Source organism: Mobula hypostoma, chromosome 2, assembly GCF_963921235.1.
Source record: "Mobula hypostoma chromosome 2, sMobHyp1.1, whole genome shotgun sequence".
NCBI classification, from domain to species: Eukaryota; Metazoa; Chordata; class Chondrichthyes; order Myliobatiformes; family Myliobatidae; genus Mobula; species Mobula hypostoma.
Window position 1 is genome coordinate 77,175,519 of NC_086098.1, and position 22,350 is coordinate 77,197,868.

Here is a 22,350-nt window from a genome sequence, read left to right on the forward strand (position 1 = left end):
CTCCCAAAGTGAGGTTATCCCATTGTCATTGTGGTGAATTGGTGCCCAAAAATAAACAAGTTTCAGAGACTTGTAGATAGACATCAGTATGAATGGAATAGAAGGATATGCATGGAGCACAGGAGGAAAACATTTACTATAAATTGCTATCAAGATCGGCACAACAATGTAAACTGAATAGCTTATCCTGTGGTGTACTGTTCTATGCTTTAAGACAGAGAAAGTAGCTCTGTATTTGTTTCTGATATATTTACGTTCTATCACTCAACATTTAAGCAGAAAGGATTAACATAATTAGATGTGATTAGCCTAATTAGATTGGCACAACATCGTGCGCCGAAGGGCCTGTTCTTATGCTGTACTGTTCTATGTTCTAAGACAGGAAAAGTATCTCAGTGTTTACTCCTGGTATACTTACGTTCTATTTTTGGATATGCAAGTAGAAGCGGTTAGTGTAAGTAGACATGATGAAGTTAATGGCTTGGCAGAACATTGCAGGCCGAAGGGCCTGTTTCTGTACTATAATGCTTTCTGTTCTATAAACAAAGGGAAAATAATTACTGAATACAGTACATTATGCTACCGATACGGAGAGTATGGTGCAGGTACACAAAGTGCAAGGGACATAACAAGGTGGGAAGGATGATCAAATGGGTTTCATGTAGGATTGATGGAGATATATGATTGAGGGTTGATGAGCCAAAAGACCTTTGCTGTAGCTCTCTGTCTCTATGTCTCAATAAGGTGTCCTGCAGACAGCTTTAAAATGGTGGTGACACTGATGTGGGCCATTCAGCCTGTCAGATTCATGCCTGCTCCTGGATGCACTCTCATTAGTTGCTCTCATTATTTCCCTGTGTTCTGGAACCAATTTTCTCTCGTGCAGTCCTCACCTCCCTTTTGATTCTTTGATTCAAAGGGGAGGTAGAACAGTTTCTATCCCACTGTTAAAAGAGTATTGAGTCAAAGTTCAAAGCTTGAAGTAAATTAGCTATCACAGTTTGCACCTGTATATGGCACCTGAGTTTCTGCAGGCAGATACAAGCAGATAGTTAATTGCTGAACTGCAAAGAAACTGACAATGAAACAATTAAACCAAGAATTATATAGTTGGACACAACAGTATGCAGGACAAGCTTTTCGCTGTACTTCAGTACGTAAGACAATGATAAACCAATACCATATCTATATGACCATAAGGCACACAAGCTGAATTAAGCCATTTGGCTTATTTGTTATCCCTCTCAACCCCACTCTCCTGCCTTTTTTCCCGTAACCTTTGATGCCCTTACTAGTCAAGACCCTATCAACTGCCATTTTAAATATACACAATGACTTGGCCTCCACAGCTTTCCGTGGCAAAGCATTCCACAGATTCGCCACTCTCTGGTGAAAGAAAGTAGTTCTGACTTGGTGCAATAATTTACAGTAACCTGTTAACCTGTCTGAACGTCACTAAGGCAACTGGAGCACCCAAAGGGAACTCCTGACTACATGCACATCATAAACACAAGAGAATTTGCAGATGTGAAAATCCGGAGCAACACACACAAAATGCTGGAGGAATTCAGCAGGTCAGGCAGCATTAAACAGTTAATGTTTCATGTTGAGACCATTCATCATGAATGGGAAAAAAGGGGGAATAAGACAGAGTAAGAATGTGGGGGAGAGAAAGGATTACAAGCTGGCAGATGATAGATGAGACCAGGTGAGGAGGTAGGTAGGTGGGTGGGGGAGGAAAAGGATGAAGGAAGAAGCCAGAAAGAGTTAGTTGGAAAAGGTAAAGAACTGAAGAAGAAGTAACCTGATAGGAATGGAGAGTGGACCATGGGAGAAAGGGAAGGAGAAGCATCAGATGGAGGTGTTGGGCAAGGGAGGATAAGAGAAGCAGTGAAGGGGAAACCGGAATGGAGAATGGGAAAAGAGAGAAGGATGCAGGTGATTACTGCAAGTAAGAGCAATTAATGTTCATGCTACACACATCAAAGCTGCTGGTGATCGCAGCAGGCCAGGCAGCATTTCTAGGAAGAGGTACAGTCGACGTTTCAGGCCAAGACCCTTCGTCAGGACTAACTGAAGGAAGAGTTAGTAAGAGATTTGAAAGTGGGAGGGGGAGGGGGAGATCCAAAATGATAGGAGAAGGCAGGAGGGGGAGGGATGGAGCCAAGAGCTGGACAGGTGATTGGGAAAAGGGATATGAGAGGATCATGGGACAGGAGGCCCAGGGAGAAAGACAAGGGAGGGTGGGGAAACCCAGAGGATGGGCAAGGGGTATAGTCAGAGGGACAGAGGAAGAAAAAGGAGAGTGAGAGAAAGAATGTGTGTATAAAAATAAATAACGGATGGGGTACGAGGGGGAGGTGGGGCATTAGCGGAAGTTTGAGAAGTCGATGTTCATGCTATCAGGTTGGAGGCTACCCAGACGGAATATAAGGTGTTGTTCCTTCAACCTGAGTGTGGCTTCATCTTTACAGTAGAGGAGGCCGTGGATAGGCATATCAGAATGGGAATGGGATGTGGAATTAAAATGTGTGGCCACTGGGAGATCCTGCTTTCCCTGGCGGACAGAACAGACATTTTAATTCCACGTCCCATTCCCATTCTGACATGTCTATCCACGGCCTCCTCTACTGTAAAGATGAAGCCACACTCAGGTTGGAGGAACAACACCTTATATTCCGTCTGGGTAGCCTCCAACCTGATGCCACGAACATCGACTTCTCTAACTTCCGTTAATGTCCTACCTCCCCCTCGTACCCCATCCGTTATTAATTTTTATACACACATTCTTTCTCTCGCTCTCCTTTTTCTCCCTCTGTCCCTCTGACTATACCCCTTGCCCATCTTCTCGGTTTTCCCACCCCCCTTGTCTTTCTCCCCGGACCTCCTGTCCCATGATCCTCTCATATCCCTTTTGCCAATCACCTATCCAGCTCTTGGGTCCATCCCTCTCCCTCCTGTCTTCTCCTATCATTTTGGATCTCCCCCTCCCCCTCCCACTTTCAAATCTCTTACTAACTCTTCCTTCAGTTAGTCCTGACGAAGGGTCTCGGCCTGAAACATCGACTGTACCTCTTCCTAGAGATGCTGCCTGGCCTGCTGCGTTCACCAGCAACTTTGATGTGTGTTGCTTGAATTTGGCAGCATCTGCAGAATTCCTGTTGTTAGTGTTCATGCTGTCAGGTTGGGGGTATGATTACTTGCCAACATTTGTACAGAGAGCACCCGAAGTTGAGGTTGAACCATGAACAATGAAGCTATAAGGGAGGAATTGATTGGTTGTACCACTATGCTGATTCATTTGTGATATCAGCGATAATGTACTGTTATAGGTTAAAGATTAAAGGTAAAGATTACCTTTATTTGTCCCATGTACATCAAAACATACAGTGAAACGTGTCATTTGAGTCAATGACCAACACAGTCTGGAGGCAGCCCACAAATGTTGCCACACTTATAGCACCAACAAAGCATGCCCACAACTCACTAACCCTAACCCGTACGTCTTTGGAGTGTGGGAGGAAACCGGAGCACCAGGAGAAAACCCACAGAGTCACAGAGAGAACATCCAAACTCCTTACAAACAGCAATGGGTTAAAAACTTGATTTCCAGGCATTGGAAGCTGTATTTGTTTTGTATTGTCTCATGTACCATGGGTGTGCGTATGTAGTCAGGAAAGATACAGAGGGAATACAGCAAAGGCTCACCTGATCCTTTCTGGATGGCATGTTCATCATCAGACTCATGGAGTCCTAGAGTTGTACACCACTGAAACAATCCCTCCGCCCACCACATCCTCCTCTATTTGATTATCTCCCACTTTTTGCATCTCATTATATACAAGATTCAGGTTACCCCTTCACTCCAGGAGAAATATGCTCAGTCATTCCAATCACTCCCCATACTTACATTTTCCTATCCAAACAACAGTCTGGCAAAAGGCAGTTCAGATGAAGGATCTCCCCCAAAATGACGACTGTCTATTTCTCTCCACAGACCCTGCCTGGCTCACTGAGTTCCCCCAGAGTATTGTTTTTAACATGAACACAAGATATTCTGCAGAGTAACACATAAAATGCTGGAAGAATTTTGAACATCCTGTTTACAACATTGATTTTAACATCTTAGTGAATTTACTCTGCGCTCTCTTTTTTGCATATGTTGAGCAAAGTTACACACAGTACTCCAAGGTTGGTCTCGCCGGTGTGTTGTTTCTCCCCCATTGTTTCTCTTAATACCACGTGCAAGATCCTCTAGGATTTCATTTTTAAGGCTGAAGTTTCACTGCACAATAAAAGTACTAAAGCAGTAAGGCAAAAGTTAAATGATTCTCATCAAAATCACTCATGCATTTCATTATTGTGTCAAAATTTTAATTGCAGGATGCAAAATGAAACATCTAAAGAACTATTACTCTTCATTGTCTTCATGAATGTTTCCTGTGTTATTATTACAAAAAGATTGAATGGTTTCCTAGAAAAACGTGAATGCAGTTTTGATCTTACAATCTACCTCACTATGACCTTGCATCTTATTGTGTGCCTGCACTGCACTTTTTCTTTCTTTCTCCCTCTCTCCCTCTATATCTATTTCCTATTGTAATTTATAGATTTTATGCAATGTGCTGTACAACAAATTTCACAATGTATGCAGTGATATTAAACCAGGTTCCGATTCTGATTCCAATCTGTATGGATGACAAGCAAGACAAGTTTTGCACTGTACCTCGGTTTATATGACAGTAATAAAGCAATTTATCTGCTGCTGTGTTTGTTAAAGGTGAAGTAAACTTGAGAGGTCAACATTTTGTAGATTTATGATTGTCATCTCATCATTTGATACCGAGAATAGTGTGTAATGAGATGGGTGAAGAAAACACTGTATTACTGCTTCCACACAATGACCACTTTATTAGGTACACCTGTATACCTGCTTGTCAATGCAAATATCTAATCAGCCAATCATATGGCAGCAACTTAATGCATAAAAGCATGGAGACATGGTCAACAGATTCAGTTGTTCAGAACGAACATCAGAATGGAGAAGGTTATGATCTAAGTGACTTTGACTGTGGAATGATTGTCAAAGCCAGACAGAGTGGTTTGAGTAACTCAGAAACAGTTCATTACCTGCGATTTTCATGCACAATAGTCTCTAGAATTTACAGAGAGTGACGTAAAGAACAAAAAAAAAACATCCAGTAAATGGCATTTCAGTGGGTGAAAACACCTTGTTAGTGAGAGAGATCAGACAGGAATGGCCAAAATGGTTCAAGCGGACAGGAAGGCAGCAGAAACTAAACTCAAGTAACCACATGTTACAACAGTGGTATGCTGAAGAGCATCTCTGAATGCACAACATGTCAGACCTTGAAGTAGCTTGGCTACAGCAGCAGAAGATCATGAACATGCATTCAGTGATCACTTTAGTAGGTACTTGTAAAGTGGCCATTGAGTGTATATTGGCAATGCTGATTATTAATTCCAATGTTGGCCAGTGCTTCCAACCATCACTCTCTTCCTGTTGTATTTTTGCAGTGGTTTTTGGACAATTTGCATATTTTCAGACAGCACTGAATGACATGGTGGAGCTGTTTGATGGACACAGCCAACAAGACAGGCTTCTTGGTTCTCTTTCTGGATCACACTCTGGTAAGTTTTACCTTCCTACAATCCTTAAGGAAAAATAAAATTTAGTAAGCAGGTATAAGGTAGCACTAGTTCATTTAGAGTTTGTATGTAACCACACATTACACATGCCCACACATCCATTTAGAGTTTGTAAGGTGGCACAAATACATTTTAAGTTCTGTAGAATAGTTAAACATAGATCTCTGACTCTGATCTCCCCAAACACAATACTTCAGTGTTAAGGGTGAAAGGTGAAATGTTTAAAGGTAACATGAGGGGGAACTTCTTCACTCAGAAGCAGTTGAGAGTGTGGAACAAGTTGCCAGCAGGAGTGGTGGATGTGAATTTGATTTCAACATTTAAGAGAAATTTGGATAGCTTATGAAAGTAAGCTAGCCAATAATATCAAAGAGGATACCAAAAGTTTCTGCTGATACATAAAGTGTAAAAGAGAAGTGAGAGTGGTTATTGGACCCCTCATTGAAACTTACCAACTGGTGAAAACCTTGATAGAGTGGATGTGGAGAGGACATTTCTGATGGTGAGAGAATCACAAACCAGAGGACACAGCCTCAGAATAGAGGGTTGTCCTTTCAGAATGGAGATTAGAAGGAATTTTTTTAGGCTGATTGTGGGGTGAATCTGTGGATTTATTGCACAGGGAGTTGTGGAGGTGTAGTCTTTAAAGTATATTTAAGGCAGAGATTGATAGATTCTTGACGGATTGGGCCGTAAAGGAGATTGGGCTGAGAGGAAAATTGGATCAGTCATAATGAAATGGCAGAGCAGACTTGATGGGCCAAATGGCCTAATTCTGTTCCTGTATCTTATAAATGTGTGGATGAGAAGGGTTTGGAGTGCTATAGTCTGGGTGCAACTTGATAGGGCAAGGTAGAATAATTACATGGCATGGACTGAATGGCCTGTTTCTGTGCTGTTATGCTCTATCACTCGGACTCTAGTGACATTCCTGAGATTCCAAAGAATGTTACTGTTTCATTGGAGAAATAGAAAGAGTGGAAAATTTTTATTTGAAAGCAAGGGACTTGCTAGCCCAAGTTGGTGGGGATATAAAGAAGCAGAATATTCAAAAGATAAAAATGTTGTAAAGCTAAAACTTCAAGGAAACTGAAAATGTAGATCTAAAAAAAACAATGTAATAATGTGTAATATTTGTAAGTAGGTGTGTTTGTCAGAATCCCATATTTGAATATGATCGCAGTGAATTTGCAGCCTCTTGTAAGATTGGTGTGAGGTCAGGTGTGAGGGCAGTTGTGGTTGTTTCCATAAAGTATGTTCTATGAGGCAAGACTTCTCATGATTTTCTCACCTTCATTAAGATGATAAAACATAAGAGAAGAATTAGGCCATTTGGACCACCAAATCTGCTCTGATTTATTATCTCTCTCAACCCCATTCTCCTACCTTCTCCCCAACCTTTGACACCCATTCTAATCAAGAACCTATTAACCTCTGCTTCAAATACACCCAACATCTTTGTCTCCACAGCCACCTTTGGCAATAAATCCTACAGATTCATCACACCCTAATTAAAAAAAAATCCCACCTCAGCTGTTTTCTGTGAACTTTTACTGATCAATAGGAAGTGAATTAGGAAGGTTTGTAGAGTGATGAATGGCAAAGGGAATATCTCTGATAGGGTGAGACCGTGGCCAAGATGCCATTCAGTGTCATCCTAAATAAAGATAATACTTTGTATATTGGAGAATCAGCATAGAAGACTACACACAGCACATGTATTTTGGCCCGCAATATGTGCTGCCCTTTTAACCTGCTCCAAAATCAATCTAATCCTTTCCTTTTATTTAACCCTCCACTTCTGAATCATCCATGTGCCATTGTAAGAGTTTCTTGTATGTACCAAATGTATCTGCTTCTACCACCATTCCTGACAGCATGTCCCATACACCCACCAATCTCTGATTTAAAAAAAACCTTATTGCTGATATTCCCCCTATATTTTCCTCCAATAACCTTAAAAAATTATGCTCTGCCATATTAGCCACTAATCATAATCCAAATTATGTTTAGGATCAGTGATATAAGTCATGAAATGTTTTGCAGCAGTACATAAAAAATTGCTGTAAGTTACAATAAGAAATATAAAAACACAGTACAATAGAAGAGCATAAAGTGAGGTTGTGTTAATGGCTTCAAGGACCATGCAGAAATCTAATGGTGGAGGGGAAGAAACTGTTCCTAAGACACTAAGTTTGTGTCTTCAAAATCCTGCATCTCTTTCCTGATTTAATTCAAAGGTTTTCTGAATTAAAATTCTACTCATGAAACTATACAGTGGATTAAAAAATATAAGTAAAGTCTATATTTTGTGATTACCAACATGATCTTTATTTCTTTACTTGGATGCTTTTCTTTTTCTGTGAATTAGTGTGTTCTCAAAATTTGTTTTCCTGAAGTCTGTAACTCCAAATGAAAACGCACACAACAAAAATAAAACTGCAGATGCTGAAACTCTAATAAGATTGAAAACTGCTGGGGGCATCTCTTTCCAAAAGACATGTTCAAAGTGTTTATCTACAGGTGGTGTTTAAAAATGCATAACCATTATGCACTTGGGAAACAGCAGGTCAAACTGCAGGTCTCACCCTACCAGAAATATTCCTTTTGCCATGCACCACTCTACTAACCTTCCTCACTCATTTCCCATTGAGTAGTCAAACAGCAGCTTGTCTTTCAGGTCCAAGACCCTTTGTTAGAACTTGACAGAAGGGAAAAAATTAAGCTAGTTATGAGTGGGAACAAAGGTGGAGGAAGGATAGATGGAACAAAGGGAATATTTCTGATGGGTTGAGACAAAACTAATATCATAGTTCGAAGCATGTTGCATTTTTTAATCACTGTTGTGTAGTGTAAAATAGCAAGTGTGTGAGGCATGCCCAATAGGCCAAATAATGCTAATAAAAGAACAAAAAAATGCAACCAGAATGAACACAAGTAAACAGAATGAAAGAAAGTTACCTTAATATTGAATAGTTTGGAATGTGCAATGTGTCCAGATTCAGAATCAGTCTTATTATCACTGATATATGTATATCATCAGTATAGTGCACTACAGTGGATTCCAGTTAACTGGGTCATCGGTTAATCAGGGCAGCCATTTATTTGGGACTACACTTAAAGAACAAAAACTAATCTAGAAGATAGTCAAGATTCCCTTCATTTATTTGGGATGTAATGTTGCTTAACTAAGGCAGGAGAGTATTGCTGAACAGTTTCTAACTAACGTCAGTTGCATGCACTTGTGTAGCCATTAGACACAACACTGTGCTCGGGCAAACAGTTTTTAATTAACATCACTTGCATGTGTTTGTGTTCAAACAGCAGCAATTTTTGTCACTGATAGCTGGCTAGAAGTAAGCAGTAAGACCATCGAGAACTCTTTTGCTCACTGTGGTTTCAAGCATTCAGGCCTAGAGTGCCAGAAACAGCTGTGAGTAAAATGAAATGTTTTCACTCCTTCAACAGGGCCTATTCTGCGTTGCAGCTTTAAATAAATTAATTAATCTATAAGGATCATTGAGATGACTATTCAGCTGCTTGGAGCCATCCTAAGTGTGGTCCGCTGTCCAACGTTGTCCAGATGCTTAACTTGCATCTCTCCAAACAGATCCTTTACTCCCACTGGAAGGAAGGTCAGTGCGTCCCTGGTGGACAACGGAAACACTTCAAAGATAATATCAAAATTAGCCTGAAGAAATTCAATATTACATCTAAAAACTGGGAAGATATTGCACTGAATAGATGCTCCTGGAGGAAATCTGTTCAAGAGGGAGCTATGCCATATGAAAATAATCTCTGCTGTTCCGCAGGTGTGAACAGACAGACTGAATAGACCCAACCACTAACCACAACCACCATTTACTTGTGACCACTCTGCACCTGAATATGTGGATCCCAGATTGGCCTCCACAGCCACGTGAGGACCCGCCAACAGACAACCCCTTAGGAGAGCATCATACTCGAGTGATCACATTACATTGTCCAACTGATCACGCTGCAGCTATTATCTTCAGCTGTACATTGACAGTTTCAGTCTTGCCTCTCGTAACCTCATCTCACCTTATGACCAAACAATGGGCATTTACTGCAATTCTTTATGATGCTGAGACAAGCTTGTGTAATATAATGCAATATTCCTTGAGGGGAGGACTCCTCTTAATCTTCCCATTTTCTTTTCTGTGGCCTCTGCTAGTGTTTTAATAAGGATTAAAGATGAGCTTTATTTGTCCCATGTACATCAAAATAGACAGTGAAAAGAGTTACATACATCAAAGTTGCTGGTGAACGCAGCAGGCCAAGCAGCATCTATAGGAAGAGGCGCAGTCGACGTTTCAGGCCGAGACCCTTCGTCAGGACTAACTGAAGGAAGAGTGAGTAAGGGATTTGAAAGCTGGAGGGGGAGGGGGAGATGCAAAATGATAGGAGAAGACAGGAGGGGGAGGGATAGAGCCGAGAGCTGGACAGGTGATAGGCAAAAGGGGATACGAGAGGATCATGGGACAGGAGGCCTAGGGAGAAAGACAGGGGGGGGGTGACCCAGAGGATGGGCAAGAGGTATATTCAGAGGGACAGAGGGAGAAAAAGGAAAGTGAGAGAAAGAATGTGTGCATAAAAATGAGTAACAGCTGGGGTACGAGGGGGAGGTGGGGCCTTAGCGGAAGTTAGAGAAGTCGATGTTCATGCCATCAGGTTGGAGGCTACCCAGACGGAATATAAGGTGTTGTTCCTCCAACCTGAGTGTGGCTTCATCTTTACAGTAGAGGAGGCCATGGATAGACATGTCAGAATGGGAATGGGATGTGGAATTAAAATGTGTGGCCACTGGGAGATCCTGCTTTCTCTGGCGGACAGAGCGTAGATGTTCAGCAAAGCGGTCTCCCAGTCTGCGTCGGGTCTCGCTAATATATAAAAGGTCACATCGGGAGCACCGGACGCAGTATATCACCTCAGTCGACTCACAGGTGAAGTGTTGCCTCACCTGGAAGGACTGTTTGGGGCCCTGAATGGTGGTAAGGGAGGAAGTGTAAGGGCATGTGTAGCACTTGTTCCGCTTACACGCTTACTTATCCGTGTAAGTGGAACAAATGCTACACATGCCCTTACACTTCCTCCCTTACCACCATTCAGGGCCCCAAACAGTCCTTCCAGGTGAGGCATCACTTCACCTGTGAGTCGACTGGGGTGATATACTGCGTCCGGTGCTCCCGATGTGGCCTTTTATATATTGGCGAGACCCGACGCAGACTGGGAGACCGCTTTGCTGAATATCTACGCTCTGTCCGCCAGAGAAAGCAGGATCTCCCAGTGGCCACACATTTTAATTCCACATCCCATTCCCATTCTGACATGTCTATCCACGGCCTCCTCTACTGTAAAGATGAAGCCACACTCAGGTTGGAGGAACAACACCTTATATTCCGTCTGGGTAGCCTCCAACCTGATGGCATGAACATCGACTTCTCTAACTTCCACTAAGCCCCACCTCCCCCTCGTACCCCATCTGTTACTTATTTTTATGCACACATTCATTCTCTCACTCTCCTTTTTCTCCCTCTGTCCCTCTGAATATACTTCTTGCCCATCCTCTGGGTCCCCCCCCACTTGTCTTTCTTCCCGGGCCTCCTGTCCCATGATCCTCTCGTATCCCCTTTTGCCTATCACCTGTCCAGCTCTTGGCTCTATCCCTCCCCCTCCTGTCTTCTCCTATCATTTTGGATCTCCCCCTCCCCCTCCCAACTTTCAAATCCCTTACTCACTCTTCTTTCAGTTAGTCCTGATGAAGGGTCTCGGCCTGAAACGTCAACTGCACCTCTTCCTACAGATGCTGCTTGGTCTGCTGCATTCACCAGCAACTTTGATGTGTGTTGCTTGAATTTCCAGCATCTGCAGAATTCCTGTTGTTAACATTGGGATTCACTCTTCTTGCTAGCAGCTACAAAACAAATAAACACAATAGACTCTACAATAAACTGCAGTCCATATAGGCTGTTAAACATCCAGTGTGCAAAAAAGAACAAATTGTGCAAACAATTTTAAAAAAAGTGAACAGATAATACACAGAAGATGAACCGCAGAGTCCACAAAGGTGAGTACACTGCCACTGCAGCTGGTCAGGAAGCCCAATGTTCTGCATTAAATCTCAGCAGTTCATCGCAGGAACGAGTGCTGACAATTGAAGGCCACAGTGCAGAATCAGCTCAGCACTGGGGTGAGTAAAGCCTCACGAAGCAGTGAGCGGAACACTCGTTTGTTCTTTGCCCTCAGCCTTAGTTGAATAAAAAAGTGAATAAAGACTTTGGGTCTCTTTACCATATAGAACATCTTCACATCAGCCATTACTGTATAGTATAGCTTGGTGTATCATCTCAAAACATATGAAATCTATAGTGAACTGTCAGGTCAGCAGAAGAGGTCACTGGCTGCAGTCTACCATCACTCCAGGACTTGTATGTGACCAGGATAAAGAAGCAGGCAGGAAAAACCATTGCAGACACTACCCACCATGCAAACTGCTTTCTTTTCTGGAAAAAGCTCCCTTCTGGAAAATGCAATTAGGTTATGAAAGCAAAAACTTCATGTCATCTTAAAAGTTTCTTCCCCCAAACAGTTAATCTGTTTAACCATTCAGTTACCTCCCCCACCTCTTTTTATCTTTACCTCAAGCACTGCACTGTACTGTAAACATGTCAGACTACTTTTCATAATGCTTTTTACATTAATATACTTACATTGTAAATATTCACTGGTATTTATGTATTTATTCACATCTTATTCTGTATCTGTACTTTCACCTGTAACTTTATTTTTATATAATTCTTTATTCTTTATAATTGTTGAATGCGGTTGTTTGCTGTTGCATGCCGTGCCCCGACCAACTCCCTACATTAAATTCCTAATACACGTAAATGTATATGGCAATTAATGATAAATCATTTTACCATTAAAAAATAAGCATGTTCTCTGTCCTCAATGCAATATTTTCCATTCCTCAGGAGAAACCTTGCCTCTGGCTACATCGAACCAAATTTTGCTCAGATTCAGTGCGAAGAGTAGAGCATCGTCGAAAGGTTTTCACTTTGTTTATCAAGGTAAGGTATTCAAAATGATTGCTTCTCCAAGAGGATTTGAGTTGGATCATGTGACATACAAGATGCTTAAAAAGCAATTTGAGTTCTACAGGTAAAATTTAGTTTCATCTGAGTGGTCTTAAAAGATAAGACAATGAGACCATATAGTCTTAAAGAAGGATCTCGACCCGAAATGTAAACGTTTTCTTCCTTATTCTGCCTGATTTGCATTTTGTGTGTTAAGTAAGACCATAAGACACAGGTCTAGAATTGGGCCATTCAGCCCATTGAATCTGTTCCACCATTCGATCCTGGCCATTCAGACCTCTCTTAACCATTTTCATCTGCCTTCTCCCCATCATCTTTGACATCCTGACTAATCAAGAATCTATCAACCACCATTTTATATACTTTCTTTTATTTAGAAATCCAGCATTGTCATAGGCCCTTCTGGCCCACGACCCCACACCACCTAATTACATCCAGGTGACCAATTAACCTACTAACCCATAAGTCTGTGGAAAATGGGGGAAACCAGAGCACCCAAAGGAAATCCACAAGGTCAAGGGGTGAACATACACACTCTTTACAGACAGCGGCAGGAACTGAGTCCAGCTTACTGGCACTGTCATAGCATTATGTTAGCCACTACACTACTGTGCCACTCAATGACGTAGCCTGCACCAGTGACAATGGATGTCACAGATTCACCACCTTCCAGTGAAAGAAACTCCTCCTGATCTCTGTTTCAAAAGGATGTGCTTCCATTCTAAGGCTGTGTCCTCTGGTCCTAGACTCCCCCACTATAAGAAACATCCCCTCAAGCCATTCAATTCTGGAATAATTTTTGTGAACCTCCTTTGAATCCTCTCCAGTTTCAGCACATCCTTTCTAAGATAAGATGCCCAAATCTGCTCTCAATACTCCAAGTGAGGCCTCACAAATGCTTTATCAAGTCTCAAAATTACACCTTTGCTTTTATATTCTAGTCCTCTTGAAATGAATGGTAACATTGTAGCAGTGTGCTACACACAGCGCTAAAATAACCACACGTAGTCGGTGAGTTGGAGTTGCGATGAAAGAGATTTATTCAAACTTCGCGGCTGGCTTTAAAGCCTTCCCGTTCCCACCCTCCTTGGGTGGGACTGCTGTGGGGAATACATATTTCCAGACCCTTTCTGCGCGCGGGATTTTCCCCCTGCTGGTGAAGATGGCCTGGCGCCCTTTTTGGGGCCGGCCCTCTGCCTGCACGCGCTGTTTCGTGAGCCGGTTCGTGTGTGCTAGAAAGGGGTCGCCCCCCCCGCCCCCCCCCCCCAGAACCGGCGATACCTCCCCCAATGTCCACAATCTTGATCGGCCTCTGTTTGGGAGGTCTGCCCCTGCGCCGCGGTGCCTGAGCCTGGACTGGCTGCGCCAAGTCCACATGGGCCGGTTTGAGTCGGTCCACCATGAAAACCTCCTCCCTCCCCCCAATGTCCAGCACGAATGTGGACCCATTGTTCCTGATCACCTTAAACTGCCCCTCGTAGGGCCGCTGTAGCGGTGCCCGGTGTCCGCCCCGTCGTACAAAAAGAAGCTTACAGTTCTGCAGGTCTTTGGGTACGCAGGTCGGGCTCTGTCCATGCTGTGAAGTGGGTATGGGGGCCAGGTTACCGAGCCTCCCCCGTAGTCTGTCCAGAACTGCTGTGGGTTCTTCCTCTTCCCCCCTTGGGGCTGGTATGAACTCTCCTGGGACGACCAGGGGTGTGCCGTACACCAACTCGGCCGACGAGGTGTACAGATCTTCCTTAGGCGCCGTGCGGATTCTGAGCAGGACCCAGGGAAGTTCGTCCACCCAGTTTCAGGCAGGCCATGACAGCCGACTTCAGGTGACGGTGGAAACGCTCCACTAGTCCCTTCGACTGTGGGTGGTAGGCAGTTGTGTGGTGTAGCTGCGATCCTAAAAGGCTGGCCATAGCTGACCACAGGCTGGGCGCCCCTGTCGGAGGTAATGTGGGCCGGTACCCCGAAGCGTGCTACCCAGGTTGCGATCAGTGCTCGGGCGCAGGATTCGGAGGTGGTGTCGGTGAGCGGGACTGCCTCTGGCCATCTGGTGAACCGGTCTATCATAGTTAGGAGGTACCGCGCTCCTCGCGACACTGGCAGGGGCCCCACGATATCCACATGGATGTGGTCAAACCTCCGGCGGGTGGGTTCGAACCGCTGCGGCGGAGCCTCGGTGTGCTGCTGTACCTTGGCCGTTTGGCACTGCATGCACGTTTTGGCCCATTCACTGACCTGCTTACGAAGTCTATGCCACACGAACCTGTTGTCGACCAGCCGGACAGTTGTCCTGATGGAGGGGTGCGCTAAGTTGTGAATGGATTCGAAAACCCGCCGACGCCAGGCTGCGGGGACGACGGGACGGGGTTGGCTGGTAGCGACGTCACATAGTAAGGTCCTCTCACCTGGGCCTATGGGGAGGTCTTGGAGCTGCAAACCGGAGACTGCAGTCCTGTAACTGGGGATCTCAGCGTCTGCCTGCTGTGCCTCTGCCAGCGCCGCATAGTCCATCCCCTGGGACAGGGCCTGTATGGTTGGTCTGGATAGTGCATCCGCCACGACGTTGTCCTTTCCCGAGACATGCCGGATGTCTGTCGTGTACTCGGAGATGTAGGATAGATGTCGCTGCTGGCGGGACGACCAGGGGTCGGACACCTCGTGAACGCAAAGGTAAGCGGTTTGTGGCCAGTGAACGCGGTGAAGGGCCTACCTTCTAAGAAGTACCTGAAATGCCGGATTGCCATGTATAGTGCCAATAGCTCCCAGTCGAAAGCACTGTATTTGAGTTCAGGTGGTTGTAGGTGTTTGCTGAAGAATGCTAGGGGTTGCCAGCGACCCTCGATGAGTTGTTCCAGCACTCCACCAACTGCTGGGTTGGATGCATCCACTGTGAGGGCAGTAGGAACATCCGTTCCAGGGTGCACTAGCATCACAGCGTTTGCTAAGGCTTCTTTGGTTTTAACGAAAGCGATTGCGGCCTCTTCGTCCCAGGTAATGTCCTTGCCCTTACCCGACATCAGAGTGAACAGGGGGCGCATGGTTCGGGCTGCTGAGGGGAGGAAACGGTGGTAGAAATTCACCATACCCACGAATTCCTGCAGGCCTTTGATTGTGTTGGGTCGGGGGAAGTGGCGGACTGCGTCTACCTTGGTAGGCAGCGGGGTTGCCCCATCTTTAGTAATCCTGTGGCCCAGGAAGTTGATGGTGTCGAGTCCGAACTGGCATTTGGCTGGGTTGATTGTAAGGCCGAATTCACTCAGGCGGGAGTAGAGCTGGTGGAGGTGGGACAGATGCCCCTGCCAACTACTGCTGGCTATGAGGATGTCATCCAAATAGATGAATGCAAAGTCCAGGTCGCGTCCCACCGCGTCCATTAGCAGCTGGAACGTCTGTGCGGCATTCTTTAGACCAAACGGCATTCGGAGGAATTCGAAAAGTCCGAACGGGGTGATGAGTGCTGTTTTGGGGATGTCGTCCGGATGTACCAGGATTTGATGGTATCCCCGAACGAGGTCTACCTTGGAAAAGATCCTTGCGCCGTTTAGGTTTGCTGCGAAGTCTTGAATGTGCGGCACAGGGTAGCGGTCTGGTGTTGTAGCCTCGTTCAGTCTGCAGTAGTCGCCGCATGGTCTCCAGCCCCCCGTTGCCTTGGGCACCATGTGAAGCGGGGAGGCCCATGGGCTGTTAGACCGTCGTATGATCCCCAATTCCTCCATCTTCTTGAACTCCTCCTTCGCCAGTCAGAGCTTGTCCGGGGGAAGCCTTCGAGCATGGGCGTGGAGGGGTGGTCCCTGGGTCGGGATGTGGTGCTGTACTTCGTGTTTGGGCATGGCTGTCGTGAACTGCGGTGTCAGTACTGATGGGAAATCCGCCAGGACCCTGGTGAATTCGTCGTCGGACAGCGTGATGGAGTCCAGGTGTGGGGCTGGCAACTGTGCTTCACCCAGGGAGAATGTTTGAAAAGTCTTGGCGTGGACTAATCGCTTCCCTTGCAGGTCAACCAGCAGGCTGTGGGCTCATAGAAAATCCGCCCCCAGGAGTGGTTGGGCCACGGCGGCCAGTGTGAAGTCCCACGTGAACCAGCTGCAGCTGAACTGTAGCGGCACCATGCGGGTGCCGTAGGTTCGTATTGTGCTGCCATTTGCAGCCCTCAGGGTGGGTCCCGGTTCTCTGTTGCGGCTGTCGTAACTCATTGGAGGTAAGATGCTGATCTCCGCTCCGGTGTCGACCAAAAAGCGGCGTTCCGACTGCTTGTCCCAGACATACAGGAGACCGTCCTGATGGCCAGCCGCCGTAGCTATCAGCGGCGGCTGGCCCTGGTGTTTCCCAGGAATTTGCAGGGTGGTCTACAGCGGCAGGCTTCTGTGCCCCACCGCTGGTGGTAGAAGCACTATTGTTTGTTGGGCTCCTCACTCCCGTTGCCGGGTTCTGTAGACTCTGCTGCCGGGCCTGGTCTGGTCTGCCATTGGGCACGCGGCTTGGTATCTGTGCGACGGATGCCCCTCTCTTTTTCTTGGCATTCCGCAGTGCATCTGCCCGGGCCGCCATCTCCCGGGGGTTGCTGAAATCTGCGTCGGACATATGCCTCGGGCAGTTGCTCTCGGAATGCCTGCTCAAACATGAGGCAGGGTTTGTGTCCTTCAGCCAAGGCCAGCATCTGGTTCATTAATGCTGACGGCGGCCTGTCTCCCAAACCATCCAGGTGCATTAAGCGGCATGCCTCATTCACACCGTGAGTGTCTGAAAGTCTTTGAGCAGGGCTTTGAATGCTGTGCATTTGCCGTCCTCCGGGGGCGACTCTATAAGCTCCTCAACTTGTGCAGCAGTCTCCTGGTCGAGGGAGCTCAGCACATAGTAGTAGCGAGTGGGTTCCGAGGTAATCTGCTGAATGTGGAATTGTGCTTCTGCTTATTCGAACCACAGACGGGGTCGCAGCGGCCCAAAGCTTGGCAGTTTTAACGAAACTGCGCAAACAGTTGCGGCGTCGGTCATCTCTGGTCCAAATATCATTTGGGCCATCGGGGTTACCAGTTGGAGTGTGCTACACACAGCGCTAAAATAACCACATGTCGTCAGTGAGTTGGAGTTGTGATGAAAGAGATTTATTCAAACTTCACGGCCAGCTTTAAAGCCTTCCCGTTCCCGCCCTCCCTGGGCGGAACTGCTGTGGGGAATGCATATTCCCAGACCCTTTCCATGCGCGGAATTTTCCCCCTGCTGGTGAAGATGGCCTGGTGCCCTTTTTGCAGCCGGACCTCTGCCTCCGCACACTGTTTCGTGAGCCGGTTTGTGAGTGCTAGAAAGTGGGTCGCCACAACATTACATTTGCCTTCCTCACCTCAGACTCAACCTGCAAATTAATCTTTAGGGAATCCTGCACAAGCACTCCCAAGTCCCTTTGCATCTCATTTTTTTGTATTTTCTCTCCATTTAAGAAATAGTCAACCCTTTTATTTCTTCTATCAAAGTGCATGGCCATATACTTCCCAATATTGTATTCCATCTGCCATTTCTTTATCCATTCTCCTAATCCGTTTAAGTCATGCTGTAGCCTCTCTACTTCCTCAAAACTACCTGCTCCACCACCTATCTTTATATCATCTGAAAACTTTGCAACAAAGCCATCAATTCCATCATCTAAATCATTGACATGTAACATAAAAAGAATCGGTCCCAGCACAGACCCCTGTGGAACACCACTAGTCACTGGCAGCCAGCCAGAAAAGGCTCCCTTTATTCCTACTCTTTGCCCCCTGCCAATAAACCACTGCTTTATCCATGCTGGAATCTTTCCTGTAATACTATGGGCTTCTAGCTTGTTAAGCAGCCTCATGTGTGGCATCTTGTCAAAGGCCTTCTGAAAATCCATGTACACAACATTAACCGATTCTCCTTTGTCTGTCCTGCTTGTTATTTCATCAAAGAATTCCAACAGTTTTGTCAGGCAAGATTTTCCTTTAGAACATAGAACATAGAAGAACATAGAATAGTACAGCACAGTACAGGCCCTTCGGCCCACAATGTTGTGCCAACCCTCAAACCCTGCCTCCCATATAAGCTCCCATCTTAGATTCCTCCATATACCTGTCCAGTAGTCTCTTAAACTTCACTAGTGTATCTGCCTCCAGCACTGACTCAGGCAGTGCATTCCACGCACCAACCACTCTCTGAGTAAAAAACCTTCCTCTAATATCCCCCTTGAACTTCCCACCACTTACCTTAAAGCCATGTCCTCTTGTATTGAGCAGTGGTGCCCTGGGGAAGAGGTGCTGGCTATCCACTCTATGTATTCCTCTTATTATCTTTTACACCTCTATCATGTCTCCTCTCATCCTCCTTCTCTCCAAAGAGTAAAGCCCTAGCTCCCTTAATCTCTGATCATAATGCATACTTTCTAAACCAGGCAGCATCCTGGTAAATCTCCTCTGTACCCTTTCCAATGCTTCCACATTCTTCCTATAGTGAGGTGACCAGAACTGGACACAGTACTCCAAGTGTGGCCTAACCAGAGTTTTATAGAGCTGCATCATTACATCGCGACTCTTAAACTCTATCCCTCGACTTATGAAAGCTAACACCCCATAAGCTTTCTTAACTACCCTATCCACCTGTGAGGCAACTTTCAGGGATCTGTGGACACGTACCCCGAGATCCCTCTGCTCCTCCACACTACCAAGTATCCTGCCATTTACTTTGTACTCTGCCTTGGAGTTTGTCCTTCCAAAGTGTACCACCTCACACTTCTCCGGGTTGAACTCCACCTGCCACTTCTCAGCCCACTTCTGCATCCTATCAATGTCTCTCTGAAATCTTTGACAATCCTCTATCTAAAACACCACCAACCTTTGTGTCGTCTGCAAACTTGCCAACCCACCCTTCTACCCCTACATCCAGGTCGTTAATAAAAATCAAGAAAAGTAGAGGTCCCAGAACAGATCCTTGTGGGACACCACTAGTCACAACCCTCCAATCTGAATGTACTCCCTCCACCACCACCCTCTGCCTTCTGCAGGCAAGCCAATTCTGAATCCACCTGGCCAAACTTCCCTGGATCCCATGCCTTCTAACTTTCTGAATAAGCCTACCCTGTGGAACCTTGTCAAATGCCTTACTAAAATCCATATAGATCACATCCACAGCACTACCCTCATCTATATGCCTGGTCACCTCCTCAAAGAACTCTATCAGGCTTGTTAGACACGATCTGCCCTTCACAAAGCCATGCTGACTGTCCCTGATCAGACCATGATTCTCTAAATGCCTATAGATCCTATCTCTAAGAATCTTTTCCAACAGCTTTCCCACCACAGACATAAGGCTCACTGGTCTATAATTACCCAGACTATCCCTACTACCTTTTTTGAACAAGGGAACGACATTCGCCTCCCTCCAATCCTCCGGTACCATTCCTGTGGACAACGAGGACATAAAGATCCTAGCCAGAGGCTCAGCAATCTCTTCTCTCGCCTCGTGGAGCAGCCTGGGGAATATTCCATCAGGCCCTGGGGACTTATCTGTCCTAATGTATTTTAACAACTCCAACACCTCCTCTCCCTTAATATCAACATGCTCCAGAACATCAACCTCACTCATATTGTCCTCACCATCATCAAATTCCCTCGCATTGGTGAATACTGAAGAGAAGTATTCATTGAGGACCTCGCTCACTTCCACAGCCTCCAGGCACATCTTCCCACCTTTATCTCTAATCGGTCCTACCTTCACTCCTGTCATCCTTTTTTTCTTCACATAATTGAAGAATGCCTTGGGGGGTTTCCTTTACCCTACTCGCCAAGGCCTTCTCATGCCCCCTTGCTCTTCTCAGCCCCTTCTTAAGCTCCTTTCTTGCTTCCCTATATTCCTCAATAGACCCATCTGATCCTTGCTTACTAAACGTCATGTATGCTGCCTTCTTCCACCTGACTAGATTTTCCACCTCACATGTCACCCATGGTTCCTTCATCCTACCATTCTTTATCTTCCTCACCGGGACAAATTTATCCCTTACATCCCACAAGACATCTCTAAACATCGACCACATGTCCATAGTACATTTCCCTGCAAAAACATCATCCCAATTCACACCCGCAAGTTCTAGCCTTATAGCCTCATAATTTGCCCTTCCCTAATTAAAAATTTTCCTGACGTCTTTGATTCTATCCTTTTCCATGATAATTATAAAGGCCAGGGAGCGGTGGTCACTGTCCCTCAGATACTCATTCACTGAGAGATGTGTGACCTGACCCAGTTCATTACCTAGTACTAGATCTAGTATGGCATCTCCCCTGGTCGGCCTGTCCACATACTGTGACAGGAATCGATCCTGGATACACTTAACAAATTCTGCCCCATCTAAACCCTTGGAACTAATCAGGTGCCAATCAATATTAGGGAAGTTAAAGTCACCCATGATAACAACCCTGTTGTTCAAAATCTGCCTCCCAATCTGCTCCTCTGTATCTCTGCTGCTACCAGGGGGCCTATAGAATACCCCCAGTAGAGTAACTGCTCCCTTCCTGTTCCTGACTTCCACCCATATTGACTCAAAAGAGGATCCTGCTACATTACCCACCCTTTCTGTAGCTGTAATAGTATCCCTGACCAGTAATGCCACCCCTCCTCCCCTTTTTCCGCCCTCTCTATCCCTTTTAAAGCACTGAAATCCAGGAGTATTGAGAATCCATTCCTGCCCTGGTGCCAGCCAAGTCTCTGTAATGGCCACTACATCATAATTCCATGTATGTATCCAAGCTCTCAGTTCATCACCTTTGTTCCTGATGCTTCTTGCATTGAAGTACACACATTTCAGCCCTTCTACCTTACTGTCTTTACACCGTTTATTCTGCTTCTCTTTCCTCAAAGCCTCTCTGTATGTTAGATCTGGCTTTACTCCATGCACTTCTTTCATTACTCTATTGCTCTGGGTCCCATCCCCCTCGCAAATTAGTTTAAACCCTCCCGAACCATGCTAGCAAACCTACCTGCAAGGATATTGCTCCCCCTTGAGTTCAGGTGCAACCCATCCAATCTGTACAGGTCCCACCTTCCCCAGAAGAGATCCCAATGATCTAAAAATCTAAAACCCTGCTCCCTGCACCAACTCCTCAGCCACGCATTCAACTGCCATCTCCTCCAATTCTTACCATCTCCTCCAATTCTTACCATCTCTGTCACGTAGCACTGGCAGCAATCCTGAGAACATCACCCTTGAGGTCTTGTTCTTCAGCCTTCTGCCTAATTCCCGAAACTCACACTTCAGGACCTCTTCCCTCTTCCTGCCTATGTCGTTGTTTGAGGAAACCATGCTGACTATTGCCTATTTTATCAAGTGCCTCCAAATACCTGAAGATCTCATCCTTACTAATCTACTCCAACATCTTCCCAACCACTGACATCAGACTAATTAGCCTAAAGTTTCCTTTCTTCTGCCTCACTCCCTTCTTGAAGAGTGGAGTGGTCTTTCAGAACTCTGGGGTGTGCACCATCTGGTCCAGGTGACTTATTTAATTTCAAACCTTCCAGTTTCCCAAGAATCTTCTCTCTAGTTATGGTAACTTCACAGACTTCA

At 45.6% G+C, this 22,350-nt stretch overlaps 1 protein-coding gene across 5 annotated transcripts in view; it reads left to right on the top strand.

Moving 5' to 3' along the window:
- The window catches only part of LOC134341158 (CUB and sushi domain-containing protein 1-like), a 2,430,601-nt gene that overhangs the window by 2,025,113 nt on the left and 383,138 nt on the right, over nucleotides 1-22,350 (top strand). For all 5 annotated transcript variants that reach the window (XM_063038952.1, XM_063038962.1, XM_063038968.1 and 2 more), the window contains 2 exons: nucleotides 5,539-5,652; nucleotides 12,666-12,761. In XM_063038952.1, coding sequence (XP_062895022.1) covers nucleotides 5,539-5,652; nucleotides 12,666-12,761 — 210 coding nt within the window. The remainder of the gene's footprint in view (nucleotides 1-5,538; nucleotides 5,653-12,665; nucleotides 12,762-22,350) is intronic.